The following is a 16,712-nucleotide window of genomic DNA, read 5'->3' on the forward strand; positions in this document are numbered from 1 at the left end:
TTATTTTCCTTTCCAAACCCTCTTTATCACCATATAGTCAGAAAAAATTCCATGACTTGCGCACTGTATTCCAAGGCTATTTAATTTTTTCATCACTTTTTGTTAAAAAGAAAAAATCCCCTTTTCTTCGGCAGAAATATAGTCATAATGGGTTTGTTACAGTATTAGAGAGAGTAAACAATGATATCATTTTCATTTTTGGGTGAACTGTAATAATAAACTGTTAAAACAAAAATTGGACTGACAGCTAAATGGCATCCAGTTTAAGACGTTTAACTCTAGTTTAATCCAAGCCCTCTAGTGAATCTGATACTATTTTCATGATCATTTCATGAGACATTTACTTGATAAATCGTCTCTTCGGGTGATTCAGAGAGCAATAAACCTATTATTTATAGGTGCACAAGCCTTCAGACAATTATTAATGTCACCGTGTCCTGACCTCACGGGTGAGTTCAAAGCTCCAGTGCTCAGTCGGCCGAGCCGGCCTGCTAAGGTGTTTATGATACTAATATCAGCCGGTCCCATATGGAGAGGGCAAACCCATAGACTAGTGACTGGGACTGCAGAGGACATGGTTACCGGACCGTAGCACTGTCACGCAGAGATGCAATCATGACTGTCATTATTACCATTTAGTCCTTCACCAGATGCCCTCTTAACAGGCGACCAAACCTAACTGCAATCCGCTTGCATGGATCACACCATCACCATACGCCTCTGGCGATCAGCTCCGATCTTCCAATCCGCTCACGTCCTTTAAGCCAATGCAATGACGATGTTTACTTCAGGAAGTGACATTTGCAACTTTATTTAGCTCAATGAGTTGCCGGCTATTGGCATGACCTTTTCTGCCATTGCTGTGGGTCCAGTGAGCCTTAGAGACTCCGACTTCTTTTCTCGCTTATATTGATGTTCAATAAACTCCCGTTCTTCATTGATGAAGTCATTTTGTGCAACACTTATGAAATGCATCGACTAATAGAGTGTTTAATTCCAATGAGAATATTTATATATACAAGAGTGGAGTCGGAATTGATGAGAATGGAGGTCGTGTTTATGCCAAGTTGTTTATTAGCAGTCGTGATTTGAAACTGAAATGATATGAAAATGCTATTTTGTTTTTGTAATGACAAATATTTTGGTCCTTGTCAAACCAAATATCAAAAACAGTTTGTAGAATGTTTTACGGGTTTAATAGGGGTTAAGTCTCACACAGTTTTCTCTGTGAGTAAATAATGACAGAATTTTTAATAATTCTCTTTTAGTTTTCCCATCCCATGGTGATGCGATGCTGTTTAGATTCCCATGGAGGCTGCACCGTTCAGACGCAGGTCTAAAGGCATCTTTCACTGTCCCAGTGATAAGGATGTGCTTTTTGTATTCCGGTCATGTTGGATATACACACACCTTCCTGACAAATGCAAGGCCGGCAGGAGTTAGAGCTATGGGGGGATGATAAACAGTTTTGTTTGTGTATCTGTGACTGAGTAAGGAAGGAGAGCATTTTATTTCTTTGATGAAACACATTAGACATGTGGTGGGATTGAATCAGGTGCGCTCCAGCGTGCTGCTACAGTAAGAAAATTAATACACAAAGCACTAAATAAAAATGTTTCAAAGCTACCCGTTTTCAGTCTAGAAAACTGTTGTGTTTAAAAAACTAAAGAAGCTACAAAGCAGCATTAACAGTGTCTTTTAAAACGATTTATCTCAAACAAGGAGTGTGTGTATTGCTGAAGTCTTTTAATCTATCCTGTAAACACCACATGTCTGCAAAAATTTATGAAAACCATTCAAGGCTTAGTTCTTCAGAGCTGTTCATGTTCTATTCTCTTGCTGTGGAGGTCCACTTTTTCAAGTTTGTTCTTTGTGATAAATAATGTCATTATAAAAAAATATATAAAAGCAAGTGGTAGAAAACATTATTTGCACATATGAACACATTTATTTCTTACTAGAACTCTGTAAAGATTTTTTTAAAGGATAGACAATGTAATCATGCCTTCTTAGATCCATTATTTTGGCTAAATTATAAGAGAAGTGGTGGTTATGGTAGTCCCATAATGCACTTCGATGAGCTATGTGAAAAAATAAAGATTGATTATAAATACTTTCATTAATTGATTATAAATCCAATCCATAATTTATAATCCGAGAAAAAAAAAAAAAGACGGTTCAATCAAGGTGCAGTCAGAGGCATAAACTGGAAATAAAGATGCCATTTTTTGTGTTGTTTGTCTGTGTGCGTCAGTGAGGAGGTTCGCTGAAGGGCAGCACGACTATTATTGAAAAAGACAAACGTGGGGGTTTGTAAGCAAGGCATGCTTCATTTTAACGTCTACTGTGGCCCATGGCAAAGAAATGCGCAATCTATAAGTCTCAAGTATGCTGTGATGCTCACATGATGTTTACCTGTGGTTTGTGTACACACAATGTGTGTGTATAAAGTGCCTAGCAGGAACACACAGCACATCTTAGCTCCTGAAGATCAGTGCGATTATACGTATCTTGCTCTGAAAAGAAAGAGGTAGTTTGTTGAAAATTATCACAAATTAAAGATTATTTTACTTTCAGTTTTGGGTGAACTCTAAGCAGGTTCGTGGTAAAAAAAAACAAAACAAACAAAAACTGATTTCTTTTTACAGTACAGTATATTTAGTCTCCCTCATGAATTTAATGTTGGTGGGTTTTTTCTTTAAGTGGGTTAGCTGTATGGTATAGAAATATGGTATAGAAAGGAACATCCCCTCTAACAAGATTATATTCCACAATTCACCTGTAATCTCACATCGGAGCCCCTCGGGGTGCAATAAATGTTTATTACGTCTAAGCTTCTTTCATAATACCTCCCTCGCTCTAATGCATGTTAAGGGTTATTGAAAAGACCCAAGTCTAACACCTGACCTCAACGTATTTCAATCTCTCTTCATCTTATATTCCTCTCAAAATCTGTATTTTTAGGGGAACTCTTTTGTGTTTTTTCTACTCCGATTAATTTGAGGGAGACTTAAAGATTGTTATGTGCTTGTCTTGATTACTAATGAAGACTTTAGAGCTTTGAGGTCTTTAAAAAAGACAACACAAAATCAGAATTAATCATACTTTCCTAAAGTGCATTCAGTAATTTGTTCCTCATTAAAATGGTTAAACTAAGAAATAAATAGTACTTTATGAATATCCTGCCAACATTTACTTAAACTCATGTTCTTGTAGTGGCTTTCGTTCCTCCTTTAAAAAAAAAAAAAAAAGAAGCTTTCAAGGTTCTAAAATGATGCAAAAGCACCATAAAACAACATTAAACCAGTCCATGTTTCAAGACTTCTGAATCCATATAATAGAACACATTGAAATTAAAGTTGTGATTCACTGAAATACTGGACATCTAACATAGCTCTCCCCAGTATGTTTAAGAGAGAAGTGAAGATTATTTTGAGTCAAATCTTTTTTTAATGACTCATTTGAGCCAGTTCCCAAAACAGTTCTCAAAAGCATTGTGAGCTAAGCTGATAGTAGAGAACATTGGTGCCAATGGTTCTACAATCTACGGTTACACTGATTTTAAGAAATGCAGTCTGGTCTCAATGATTTAATCATGAATCATACTGATTTGAAGTTCAACTCGGTGATCCAGTCACAGTGGTTAAAAGCATGGAAACTAAATGATGGAAATTTTTTGATTTGTGGGTCAAATATTCCTTTAAATTGAAGGCTTGCAGATGTGGCCTAGAAAAAGTATTTATTCTACATGAAGCAGCCACCCCCGCTTTATTCTGCGTGAGTTTGTTAATGAGCACTTGATGAATAAGCTCTCTGCTGTGGCATATAAGAAAGTTGCATAACATTATTCAAACAGCTGTAGCTGTATATCAAGGATAATAGGAAGACGTGTAGCTGCACTGTCAGTTAGTCTAATCATATGGTGTCGTAATGCATGTGCTGACTCCCCTTTCTCTCTCTGTCTTTCTGGTGGGCAGAGAGCGGGTGGCATGGGATAGGCGTGGATTTGCTCGTGTATGTTGTGACAGTGGTTCAGTGATGCGTGAGAGGGAGGGTTACACTCTTGGCTCAAAGGCACTGCCAGCTGATGCAACAGATGGCAAATATATTTGATTGGTGCAAGGTGTTTGATGAGCAGAAATGGCTCTGTTTAATTACTTGTCAAGTTGTCCGTCTGGAGGTTGAGCCTCCTTGTCTGTCTTCAGGCATGATTGAATTGCATTGCTGGATGGATGGACTGAAGCACCAACCAGTTCCTGCATCTATTGTTTACATCAAAATGTAATTATTTTTTTCTTTTTCTTTTTTTCTTTTTGCAGTATGTACTGGCACAGAGAATAAACTGAGTACTCTGTCAGACCTGGACCAGCAGTATCGGACCCTTCGTAAATACTACGAGAACTGCGAGGTGGTGATGGGTAACCTCGAGATCACCAGCATCGATCGCAGTCGTGACCTGTCCTTTCTTAGGGTAAGTACTTTGTGTGAGCCATTACAGGCCATTCCCCACATGACATCTCAGATTTCATATTAATATTTTATGTTTTCCATAGTGTCCTAATATTCTGTGCCATATCAAAGGTTCACGGTTTTAATTACCATACTTGATTTGCCTGGTTTGGCATCAGAGTTCAGTTTGTTTGGTTACTGTAAAGCAACGGACTTTGTGCATATAAAATTTCTACCGACGCTGCAACAGTTATAATGACGTCACACTCTGCACCTTCTTTTTTTAAAGCAAGTCACTACAGTGTAAACATTTTAACTAATATATATACACTCACCTAAAGGATTATTAGGAACACCATACTAATACTGTGTTTGTCCCCCTTTCGCCTTCAGAACTGCCTTAATTCTACGTGGCATTGATTCAACAAGGTGCTGAAAGCATTCTTTAGAAATGTTGGCCCATATTGATAGGATAGCATCTTGCAGTTGATGGAGATTTGTGGGATGCACATCCAGGGCACGAAGCCCCCGTTCCACCACATCCCAAAGATGCTCTATTGGGTTGAGATCTGGTGACTGTGGGGGCCATTTTAGTACAGTGAACTCATTGTCATGTTCAAGAAACCAATTTGAAATGATTCGAGCTTTGTGACATGGTGCATTATCCTGCTGGAAGTAGCCATCAGAGGATGGGTACATGGTGGTCATAAAGGGATGGACATGGTCAGAAACAATTCTCAGGTAGGCCGTGGCATTTAAACGATGCCCAATTGGCACTAAGGGGCCTAAAGTGTGCCAAGAAAACATCCCCCACACCATTACACCACCACCACCAGCCTGCACAGTGGTAACAAGGCATGATGGATCCATGTTCTCATTCTGTTTACGCCAAATTCTGACTCTACCATCTGAATGTCTCAACAGAAATCGAGATTCATCAGACCAGGCAACATTTTTCCAGTCTTCAACTGTCCAATTTTGGTGAGCTCGTGCAAATTGTAGCCTCTTTTTCCTATTTGTAGTGGAGATGAGTGGTACCCGGTGGGGTCTTCTGCTGTTGTAGCCCATCCGCCTCAAGGTTGTGTGTGTTGTGGCTTCACAAATGCTTTGCTGCATACCTCAGTTGTAACGAGTGGTTATTTCAGTCAAAGTTGCTCTTCTATCAGCTTGAATCAGTCGGCCCATTCTCCTCTGACCTCTAGCATCAACAAGGCATTTTCGCCCACATGACTGCCGCATACTGGATGTTTTTCCCTTTTCACACCATTCTTTGTAAACCCTAGAAATGGTTGTGCGTGAAAATCCCAGTAACTGAGCAGATTGTGAAATACTCAGACCGTCCCGTCTGGCACCAACAACCATGCCACGCTCAAAATTGCTTAAATCACCTTTCTTTCCCATTCTGACATTCAGTTTGGAGTTCAGGAGATTGTCTTGATCAGGACCACACCCCTAAATGCATTGAAGCAACTGCCATGTGATTGGTTGATTAGATAATTGCATTAATGAGAAATTGAACAGGTGTTCCTAATAATCCTTTAGGTGAGTGCATATATCACTATTCTTTCCCCAGTTGATTAATCACAGTACATTATGGCAATTGTTTTGTATTACAGGTTTTCTGAAATGTTTTTAAATATGCAAATTAGGCAATGTCCAATTAAATATGTACACATTCACATACGTTTCAAGAGCAGAACCTTAGATAAAGCCAAGAAACAAGAAAAATTCTTGTTTCATTTTTTTTTTTTGCAACATATTTTTATTGAAAACTGAATCGAGTTACATAGAATTAACAACTTTTACAATTTAGATTTTAAACAAATAAAAGAGAACAAGAAAAGAAAAAGACATAACCAAACCACCCCTTGCTTTGGAGAAATGGACCCTGTGTACAACCTTGAAATGAATCAGTACAAGACGTGCACAAGATGAAACAGTACTCAGTCTATCAATGACCTCTTGCCACCACTCCTCACTGAATTGTTGTCCCAGTTCCTCCTCCCAAGCAGTCTTAGTTTTTGAGTTTGAGTAGTTACAAAGATCCAGAATACAATTAGGGTAAACGTACCTATTAAGCTCACCAAAATCTACATTGAGACATTTTTAGTGCACAAGATATTGGTTTTAGTACAAGAAGTTATTTTAAAATAAAATATTAATCTCTCACACTATAATATTTCATTTTATTTTAAATGACAAAAGTATTTCAATTAAGATGTACATCATTAAATATAAAAAGTCTGGCTGTGCTTAATGGGTACGTTTTGTACCCTTTAAGCACACCCCTGTTCCCAATAAGCTCACAACAAGTTTTATTAAAAATTCTTGTTTATTTTAAACAACCTTTTTAAGGAATAATTGAAAAAAGTTTTATTTGAAGGTACAGAGTCAATCACAAAAAAACAGAACACTAAAATCAAGCAACAAGGCATTCAATTTGATCAGGTAGCCTATCCTATTCATAGTGACGTGTCATTCAAACTCATTGCAACATCTAGACTAGTCCACGTTCAGCTATGTGTAACCCATATTGAAAAATCAAATAACAAAACAAACCAATGTGCTCCTTAAAGGGATACTCCACTTTTTTTGGAAATAGGCTCATTTTACAACTCCCCCAGAGTTAAACAGTTGAGTTTTACCGTTTTCGAATCCTTTCAGCCTATCTCCGGGTCTGGCGGTACCACTTTTAGCATAGCTTAGCATAATGAATTGAACCGGACAAGACCATTAGCATCTCTCTCAAAAAAATGACCAAAGAGTTTCGATATTTTTGCTATTTAAAACTCGACTCTTCTGTAGTTACATCGTGTACTAAGACCGACGGAAAATGAAAAGGTGCGATTTTGAGAGTATAGGCTAGTTCCTAGCCATATCAGCCTAGAAAATTGAAACTTTACATTTTCCGTCTGTCTTATTACACAATGTAACTACAGAAGAGTCGAGTTTTAAATAGGAAAAATATCGAAACTCTTTGGTCATTTTTTTGAGAGAGATGCTAATGGTCTTGTCCGGTTCAATTCATTATGCTAAGCTATGCTAAAAGTGGTACCGCCAGACCCGGAGATAGGCTGAATGGATTCGAAAACGGTAAAACTCAACTGTTTAACTCTGGGGGAGATTTAAAATGAGCTTATTTCCAAAAAAAGTGGAGTATCCCTTTAACTCTCTGGGTCAGAGCTTTCCTGTCTACTCCAAACTTCTTGGACAGATACGACAGGTTTCTGATGGCTCCTTCTTTGTATGACATGCCTCTTTCATCTTTGGGCATACACTATAGTTTCGTCTAGCTTTTGTCATCTTAAGACTGTGAAAATAAGTTTATTAATCATTTTTTTGAAGATTAACCTAGTGACAACCATCAGTTAATATTTAAATTCTGATTATTAAGTATTTACATAGACGTTTAATGTGGGTGAGCTTAAAGGGAGCACACACTGTGCTTAATTGGAGCAAAAACATTTTTTAATTAATAAATATTAAATTAAAATTTAAAGGAAAATATTTAGCTAAATTAATAATCTAGGTAATGTATTAAGTTTATACCAATTTTAATATGAACAACTATTATAGACAATATCTATGAAATTATGCTTTTTCTAATTGATGTCACACTGAAGCTGTGTGATTGTCATAGTAGTGCACCCTTTAAGCTCACCTAACAATAATATGAATTCTTTAAAAATTACAGCAGTTTAAAACCACAGACTATCAATAAAATGTAAAATTATAATATTATGGATTTAAAAGTACAAGCCATTAATTCCTGTGAAGTAATATATTAATGTAGCAGACAATCTTATACAGCTAGTAAGCTAGCTATGTTCGTAGCATCTGGGCTATGTTGCTAAAACTATCTTTTAGATCTAACTGTAATTATTTCCCACATCCAGGTTCCAGGTTATAATATGCAAAAGTCTAAACATTAATCTCTTAATTTTGCAATAAGATGATGTACTTCTTCAAAATAAAGGCTTAAACATATAAAAAATGCACATTTGAGGGGCTCCTCTTCTGGTGAAAGTTTTCAGACAGCTTTGAAAATAGCCGCCAGACAGTGTGAACACATGGACACACATATCTCAGTGTGCAATGGTCTGATTGGTTTAAAATTACAGGAGGTATATAGTAACAAACACATCAATTGGTTAATACATCAAATAGGATAATACATTGCTGTTTCTTTTTATAATCTGAGCTCCAAGATGGTAGTGTGCTTAATGGGTACTTGAGCTTAATAGGTACGTTTACCCTATACATTTCTGAGATAATCCCTCTTTGTTGTGGCTTAAAGTCAAGCAATCTATCCCATGGTTGTTGAGGAGGTAAGAAGGGAAAATTAGAAAAACTTTTTGAAACAAAGTGCCGAACTTGAAGGTACCTAAAAAAAAAGGTTCACAGGTAATCCATACAATGATGACACATTGGTAAAACTTCCAAAGATACCATTGGAATACAAATCAGTAAAACAACGTATACCTTTGTTATGCCATATTTTAAAAGTAGAATCAAGAGATGAGGGAGGGAACAAATGATTCCTACACAGTGGACCAATTGGAGATGATGTTACAAATTTGAAATGTTTCCTGAATTGATACCAAACTTTTAAAGTGTTAAGCACTACAGGGTTTTTAACATACAGCGAAATTTTGGTTGGAAGAGAGGAGTGTATGAGGGCAGATAAAGAGGATTTCGGACAACAAGAAAGGGCTTCCAATTTGCACCAAGGTAAATAAGGAAACTCATTCCAGCATCGTATTTTATGAATATGAATAGCCCAGTAGTAAAATTGGAAGTTCGGTAGAGCAAGACCACCACCAAACTTACATTGCTGAAGTAATGACCTGCGGACCCGTGGAGGCTTTGCGCACCATATAAAGGAACTTATCATTTTGTCTAAAGAGTTAAAGAAATATTTAGGTAAAAATAGAGGAATTGATTGAAACAAAAAAATACATTTAGGTAAAACATTCATTTTAATAACATTGATCTTCCCAATAAGGGAAAGAGGTAGATTATTCCATCTCTGGAGATCAGATTTAATTTTAGCCAAAAGCGGGGAAAAGTTAGCAGACAGAAGACCGGAAAATGTCCGTGTCAGATTAATACCGAGATATTTGAAGCCAGAGTGACTGATATTAAAGGGCAAGTCAGTTTGTTGAAGTAATAAACCCGCTGTATTAATGGGATAACATTCGCTCTTTTGTAAATTAATTTTATATCCAGAAAAAGAACTAAACGCTTTAAGAGTGGACAAAATGGTAGGAAGACAGGATATTGGGTCGGATACATATAACAATAAATCGTCCGCATATAAAGATAAACGATGTTCAATGTCATTGCGAAAAACACCTTTAAAACAGGTGGAGGATCGTAACATAATGGAGAGCGGTTCAATAGCCAAGGCGAACAAAGATGGTGACAGGGGACAACCCTGACGCGTCCCTCGCTCTAATGGAAAATATTCAGAGCGGATGTCATTTGTTTGAACACAAGCTTGTGGTGATGTATATAATAATCTCACCCAATTTATAAATTTATCTCCAAAGCCAAATTTTTTTAATACGGCGAATAAATATCCCCACTCTACCCTGTCAAAAGCCTTCTCAGCATCTAATGATATTACGAGCTCAGGTAAATCTGTTGTTTGGGCCGAATAAATTATGTTTAATAGAGTACGAATATTATAAAATAAATGGCGTCCTTTAATAAAGCCATTCTGTTCTTCAGAAATAATACTAGGCAAAACCTTTTCCAAACGAAGAGCAATAGTCTTAGCCAATACCTTTACATCAACATTTAGTAAGGAAAGAGGTCTATAAGAGCCACAGAGGTTAGGGTCTTTGTCAGGCTTTAAGAGAAGAGATATTGATGCTTGAGTAAGTGTAGGAGGTAGTAAACCGTTTTCCAAAGATTCATTATACATCTGCAAAAGTAAAGGGGCCAATTTATCACTGAATTTCTTAAAAAACTCTACTGTAAATCCATCAGGACCAGGGGCTTTATTTGACTGCATTGCTTTGATAGAAAGCAGTAATTCTTCCAAGGAAAGAGGAGCATCCAATTCCTTCACACGATCACAATCAATAGTAGGATTTTCAAGGTTATCCAGAAACTGATTCATCTTAGTGGTATCTGTTGGAAATTCTGATTTGTACAGAGCAGAGTAAAATAACTTAAACGATGTACTAATTTCCTTAGGATCTGTGACAAGTATACCAGAAGAATTCTTAATTTGGGGTATGACACGCGAGGTGGATTGCCGTTTTAACTGGTGTGCCAATAACCGATTAGCTTTATCACCGTGTTCATAAAAAGTACCACGAGTTAATAATAACATTCGCTCTGCGCTTTTAGATGAAATTAGATCGAACTCTGTCTGGAGATCAAGACGCTTCTTAAATAGCTCTGGGGAGGGGTCAGATGCACATTCTTGATCAAGGTTACCGATAGCTACCAAAAGTTCTAACAGCCTTGTTTTATGTTTTTTATTGGAGTAGGAGGAATACGAGATAATCTGTCCCCTGAGAAATGCTTTCAATGACTCCCAAAGCAGTGAATATGATGTAGCCTCATTCTGATTAAAAGAAAGAAACTCATCAATAGAATTGGAAATAAAATCACAAAATGTTTTATCTGCCAGTAATAAAGAATTTAGTCTCCAAAGCGGTGCAGTATATTTATGTATGGATAATTGTATATCAAGAAACAATGGAGCATGATCGGATATTAGAATGGCTGAATAATCAGTGGAAACAACACAACGATTAATACTGTTATCTATAAAAAAGTAATCAATTCTTGAGTAAGACTGATGTACCTGGGAGAAGAAAGAAAACTTTTTAGCTGAGGGATTACGATGCCTCCAAGGATCCACCAAACCACTCTGAGTCATGAAATCAGCGAAGGATTTGGACATAGAAGATTGGGATATTGTGCGGGGACTAGATCTGTCTAACACTGGGTCAAACACACAATTCAGATCACCTCCAAAAATCAACAAGTGGGTGTTTAAATGAGGTATACTGCTAAGTAGTCTATTGGCAAAATCAACATCATCAAAATTAGGTGCATAAACGTTGACAAGCAACACCTTGGTCTGCATTAATGTGCCTGCCACTATGAGATATCTGCCATTTTTATCTGCAATAACCTCACTAGATAGAAATTGAACTTTTTTACCAATTAAAATAGCAACTCCTCTGGCTTTGGAGTTAAAATTGGAATGATGGATCTGACCTATCCAGGAAGACCGGAGCCTATGATGGTCTTTAAGTCTAAGATGGGTTTCCTGCAAAAACACAATGTCAGAGCTAAGCCGCTTCAGATGGGTAAAAACCCTGGATCTTTTAACAGGATTGCTCATACCTCGTATATTCCAAGTGAGAAAACGAATTGGCTTGCCCGTATTAGGATTCAAATTAACATTAGCAGAGCACATTTTTAATAAATAAGAAAACCAGAAAGCCAGGGTGAGTGACCTCCCCAAATTCCCACCCATACACATACATAACCCCATGTACCCACATACACCAAAACAAAGTCTCCATAAGGGAGACAGCAGTGCAAAACCGGGAAAACTGTCGCCACAACAGTGACAACTCGGAGAATCACTTAAGGTAAACCTAAGAGACAATCCCACAGAATCAATTGGCATTAAGGCTCAGCTAATACTGATATACCCCATTACGGTCGATCTAACAGTAATAAGATATCAAGTGCGTTTGCTAACTAGGCCTAATTTAAATTGTAAAGAGGAAATATAAACACTTGGCTCATCGTAACTAAACTTATATTATAACATTGAGCTAAAGTAGACCGTTATTACACCTCGATTTAAATTCACCAAAATTATAAGGAGAGATGAAGGAATCTCAAATTAAGAAATAAACAGGCCTAACCTAACATTAAATATATAAACACAGGATGTAAACAATATTCGAATGTAAACTGAAGGCATGATATGACTGTCAGATGCCACTTGTAAATATTACCCAATGTTCATCTTCTCGAACATAAGCTTTAGCATCGTCCGCTGAAACAAAGTCCTTTTCCACACCTCCATAGGTGATCCGCAGCCGGGCCGGGTAGAAAAGACCGTAACGGACCCCCTCAACGCCTCGCAGGTGCTTCCTAACCAGGCTTGGGAGGGTTACTTTAAAAATGTATTCCGTTACAGTTACAAATTACTTCATTAAAAAAGTATTCAGTAACGTAATCCAATTACTATAATATGAAAGTAATGTAACTGATTACTTTTGGATTGCTTCAAGGTCACGTATAATAAAGTCAAGCAAGAAGAAATATTTTTTAAAAAATAAATAAAAACTTTTATTTATTAAGAATTTGGTCCAGTGTACAATATTTTCAAAATATACACACAGGCCTTAATATATATTTATGTAAAGGGCTATACAGACATCTAGTGGCTAATGTATGGTATTACAGATTATTTTGTTTTATTTGTAACTCATTTTTAACTAAAAAATAAAAACACAACATTTAAAAATTTTACACAATCTACATATTAGTTTATTTAGTTTATTTAAAATAGGCCTACATGTTGACTAAAGCCGTGATCTTTCTTAATTTGCCTGACTGAACTTGGGGCGTTGGCAGTGGGAGTTCCCCTACGTTACCTAGACAGCGAACATCCCGTCACGCGAGAAAAGATTAAGAAAGGACATTTTGAGTACTAAAAAAGCTACTCTCCTAATTTCTACAAAATAGCAGCGCAATTTACATGAATTAAAAGCGATTTTACCCGCAGGCAGCGTCGTTTCTACTAGCAGCAGTGATTCAATCTGCGTCTGAGGAGATTGTAGAAAGCTGTTATTTGCGCATGCACCAGCGCGTGGCACACGTGAGTCATTACTGGCAACAGAACCAGGAACTACTGTATAATCAAGCAGCGCTTAATGTAGTGTTATTATGCCAAAATACTTATTTATTTAGTTTTAAACGAAACCATTGTAATCCTGAAAGTATTCCCCCTTTTTTCAAAGTGTAACTATAATCTGATTACTACGTTTTTTGACGTAACTGTAACGGATTACAGTTACTGGATTTTTGTATCCTGATTACATAACGCCGTTACATGTATTCCGTTACTCCCCAACCCTGTTCCTAACTTCATTGAAGGCAGCCCTGGCTCGGGCTACTTTGGCAGTGTGATCGGGGAAAATACTAATCCTCACGTTCCCCGCACCAAACCGTTGGCCCTCTCTTGCGCGTCGCAAAACATCTGCACAATCAGTGTAGTAGTGGAATCTGGCGATAATGGGACGAGGTCGCTCCTCTGGTCTGGGCCTCGGCTGGGCTGATCTGTGTGCTCGGTCTAATAGCGGCTCTGTGCCCAGTGCTCTCCCAGTGCCGCTCGGAGTTCGGTTTTAAAAATCTCCGCAATATCTTGTCTCAAACACGTTAGCAGTTCGAGCTTCAAAGTGTCCGTATCTGTAACGTTAACTTGAGCGTTAGGCCTGGGCGAGGTTGAGCCGCAAGGCGGGGACGAACCACCCGCAACCGAGGGTGTCACCTGTGAGTCAGGCCTCTGCTGCTGGGTTGTAGCACGAAGTTTAGTGTTCCTTCCAGACATTGTACAAGCACGGAATTCACTTGGGTATCTGTTTTAAAAGATTTGCACCAAAAAAAACGGTGATAAATAACGATTTGGTTGAATATCTGCGGGAGCCTCTAAACACACATCCTATTCCATTGGTTGCTCAGCAGCGCCCCCCGTTTCATTTTTTTGACATATTAGAGTTAAAGGTTTTTACTGGGCCCAGGACAGCATTCCCAGTTGTCCTGTCTGATGCCATCACATCTTTTTTCCTCGGAGTGGACAGAGTTTTGCATTACTAATTGTTCTTCTTGCCGCAAAAACACACAACGCCACCTCGCAGGTCAGGGAAACTGTTCAACTGTGCAGGGCAACCACTGGCCTCCCGCTGAGGTAATTGGCCAATGCAATCGCTAGTATCAAAGTAAAAGCACTGATAAACAGAGTCGTATTATTGCTCAGGCTAAATAGGATGATGGTTAGGGAGAATAACATTCTGTGCTTAGACATCAATCTAAAAACAATTCCGGTCCATGTTTATTTCGCCGCACCATAGGGGATGATAGAGCACAGCGAAAATCACTTGTAGGAAAATGCTTTAACATTTAGACTGCCATCTTTGTAGGCCAATGAGGTCTTGGTGTATCTAGAGGCCTCAGTTGCACAGGTTAATTGAACTTGTTAATTGAGAACAACAGCAGGGCCAAAGAGTGGAGTCACATATTTATTTTTGGTAGGATTTTTAATATTTTAAAGCATTAATATGACGCTTCCCCAGGGTCTTCACGTCAGTTGGGGAAACTTCACCTTGAAGAGACAAGGAGGAGAAGAGAAATCTTTTCAACAGTTGACTAGCCGTCTCTTGGGTGATTGAAACTGATGCTTTCTTTTTTAAAGATAGCTGGAGATTGATGGCCACTTCCAAAACAGCCAGAATAGCTTTAGTGGTAAACAGAGTTGATCTTCTCGTGCCTTCAGGGCTGATGAATTAAACCCTCTATGTGATGAATAACTGTAATTCTGCCCTCTTAAAAAATCCACATTTCTCTTTTAAAGGCAAAGGTTACATCGCAATTCAGAGTTAGATGTTTTGCATGGACGTTCAGTCCATGTGAACAGTTGCTGGTTGTCCATCCCATTTATGCGCATTTTAAATGAGTTTAAACACTTGATATTCGCATAAACTCTCAAAATTTCCATGAGGTTTATGCGCTAGGCTGAGGTGGAGTTAAAGACAAAAAATATTTTTGCAAAACAGATTTGGAAACGTGTATCCACTCTTTCTCAGAACAAAGTTGACAAACACGGTGCTACTGTATAAAGTTCAATGTTTTGCATTCTCTTTTGTCAAATTTTCTGAAATACATTTAAAAAAATGTAAACCATTTGGATGGAAATCCAGCTACTGACACCCTCTTGCAAAAATCCCCCGTCTTTGATATGGTCGTCTTTCGACCCTCCATCCGCATATAATGCATTATATGCTTAGTTCAGGATTTAATGAGCCGATATAGAGTTAATAACCGGTTATCATTTCCAAGAGGAAAGCATAAATATTTCCACAAGGCAGCATGTCATTAGGCTGAAGATTAGATACTGCAGAGTGCCTAGAGTGTGAGGTCTGATTGGAAATATTACTGGATATACGGTGTTGCCATGGAGCCCTGACAGGGACCAGAACTATTCTTCTTTTTAATTTGTCTCTTTTTGTCATTGACTGTCTCTTCTATGTATTTTCCTTCTTTTCTCCTCATGTTGTCTGATCTAGTCAGTTAAAGTGGCTTCCCAAAACAAGCAATGTTCCTAGAATAGCTTTCAGATCCTGAACTGAAGTGATCGGGAGTTGTGTTTTGGCACTGTAGCACTGTCGTGACTTTGCTAAAGGCTCACCAGTCTTCAACTGTCAGTGACATTTTGCAGATTTAGAGCTGAAGTACATAAAAACATTGCTAGCAGTATTTGAAAAGTCATTAATGAATTTTCATCATTTTTGTCAAATATATATGCAAACATTTTGCAGATTTATAGTTGGAGTATATAAAAACATTGCTAGCAGTATTTAAAAAGTCATTAATGAATTTTCATCATTTCTGTCAAATATACATGCAAACGTGAATTAAAGTGTCGTGACAGTTTTTGAATGTAAATATATATATATATATATATTATATAATATAATATAATAATATATATTATATTATATAATATATTATATTATATATATATATATATATATATATATATATATATATATATATATATATATATATATATATATATATATATATATATACAAATCTGCATAAGTATTTATCGAATTACCATAAAAGGCTGCATGGACTACAATTCTGAGTGACTTGTGATTGTTTTCTGTCTTATATAAGCAAATTCTAAATAAAACAATCGCATAGGGAATGAATCTCAGTGTCCTCCATTGTTTTTCTCAGCCCGAGGCATCTCTGAGCTTGGATGGGCCGAAGGTTGCTACTCTCAGAAACATTCACCTCCACTTTTTATAAACTTTCCTATTTGTTTACTGACTCTAAATATTGATTCAAATCAAACTTACCTTGAAATAGAGAACATTTTAGGATTGTTTTCCTGGCAAATATTGTCTAAGCAGCCGTTGTTGTGTGGGATGTGAATACTTGGTTCTCCATTCAACCCTGAGAATATACAACAACGTCTCATGATGATGAGA

General features: G+C 37.4%; 1 protein-coding gene across 1 annotated transcript in view; it reads left to right on the forward strand.

Moving 5' to 3' along the window:
- The window catches only part of erbb4b (erb-b2 receptor tyrosine kinase 4b), a gene marked incomplete at its 3' end in the record, with an annotated part of 371,526 nt that overhangs the window by 169,073 nt on the left and 185,741 nt on the right, over window positions 1-16,712 (forward strand). Inside the window, exon 2 of the mRNA XM_081368808.1 lies at window positions 4,320-4,471. Within this exon, the coding sequence (XP_081224934.1) occupies window positions 4,320-4,471 (152 nt within the window). The remainder of the gene's footprint in view (window positions 1-4,319; window positions 4,472-16,712) is intronic.

This window comes from Scardinius erythrophthalmus (assembly GCF_964197995.2).
Source record: "Scardinius erythrophthalmus genome assembly, chromosome: 6".
NCBI classification, from domain to species: domain Eukaryota; kingdom Metazoa; phylum Chordata; class Actinopteri; order Cypriniformes; family Leuciscidae; genus Scardinius; species Scardinius erythrophthalmus.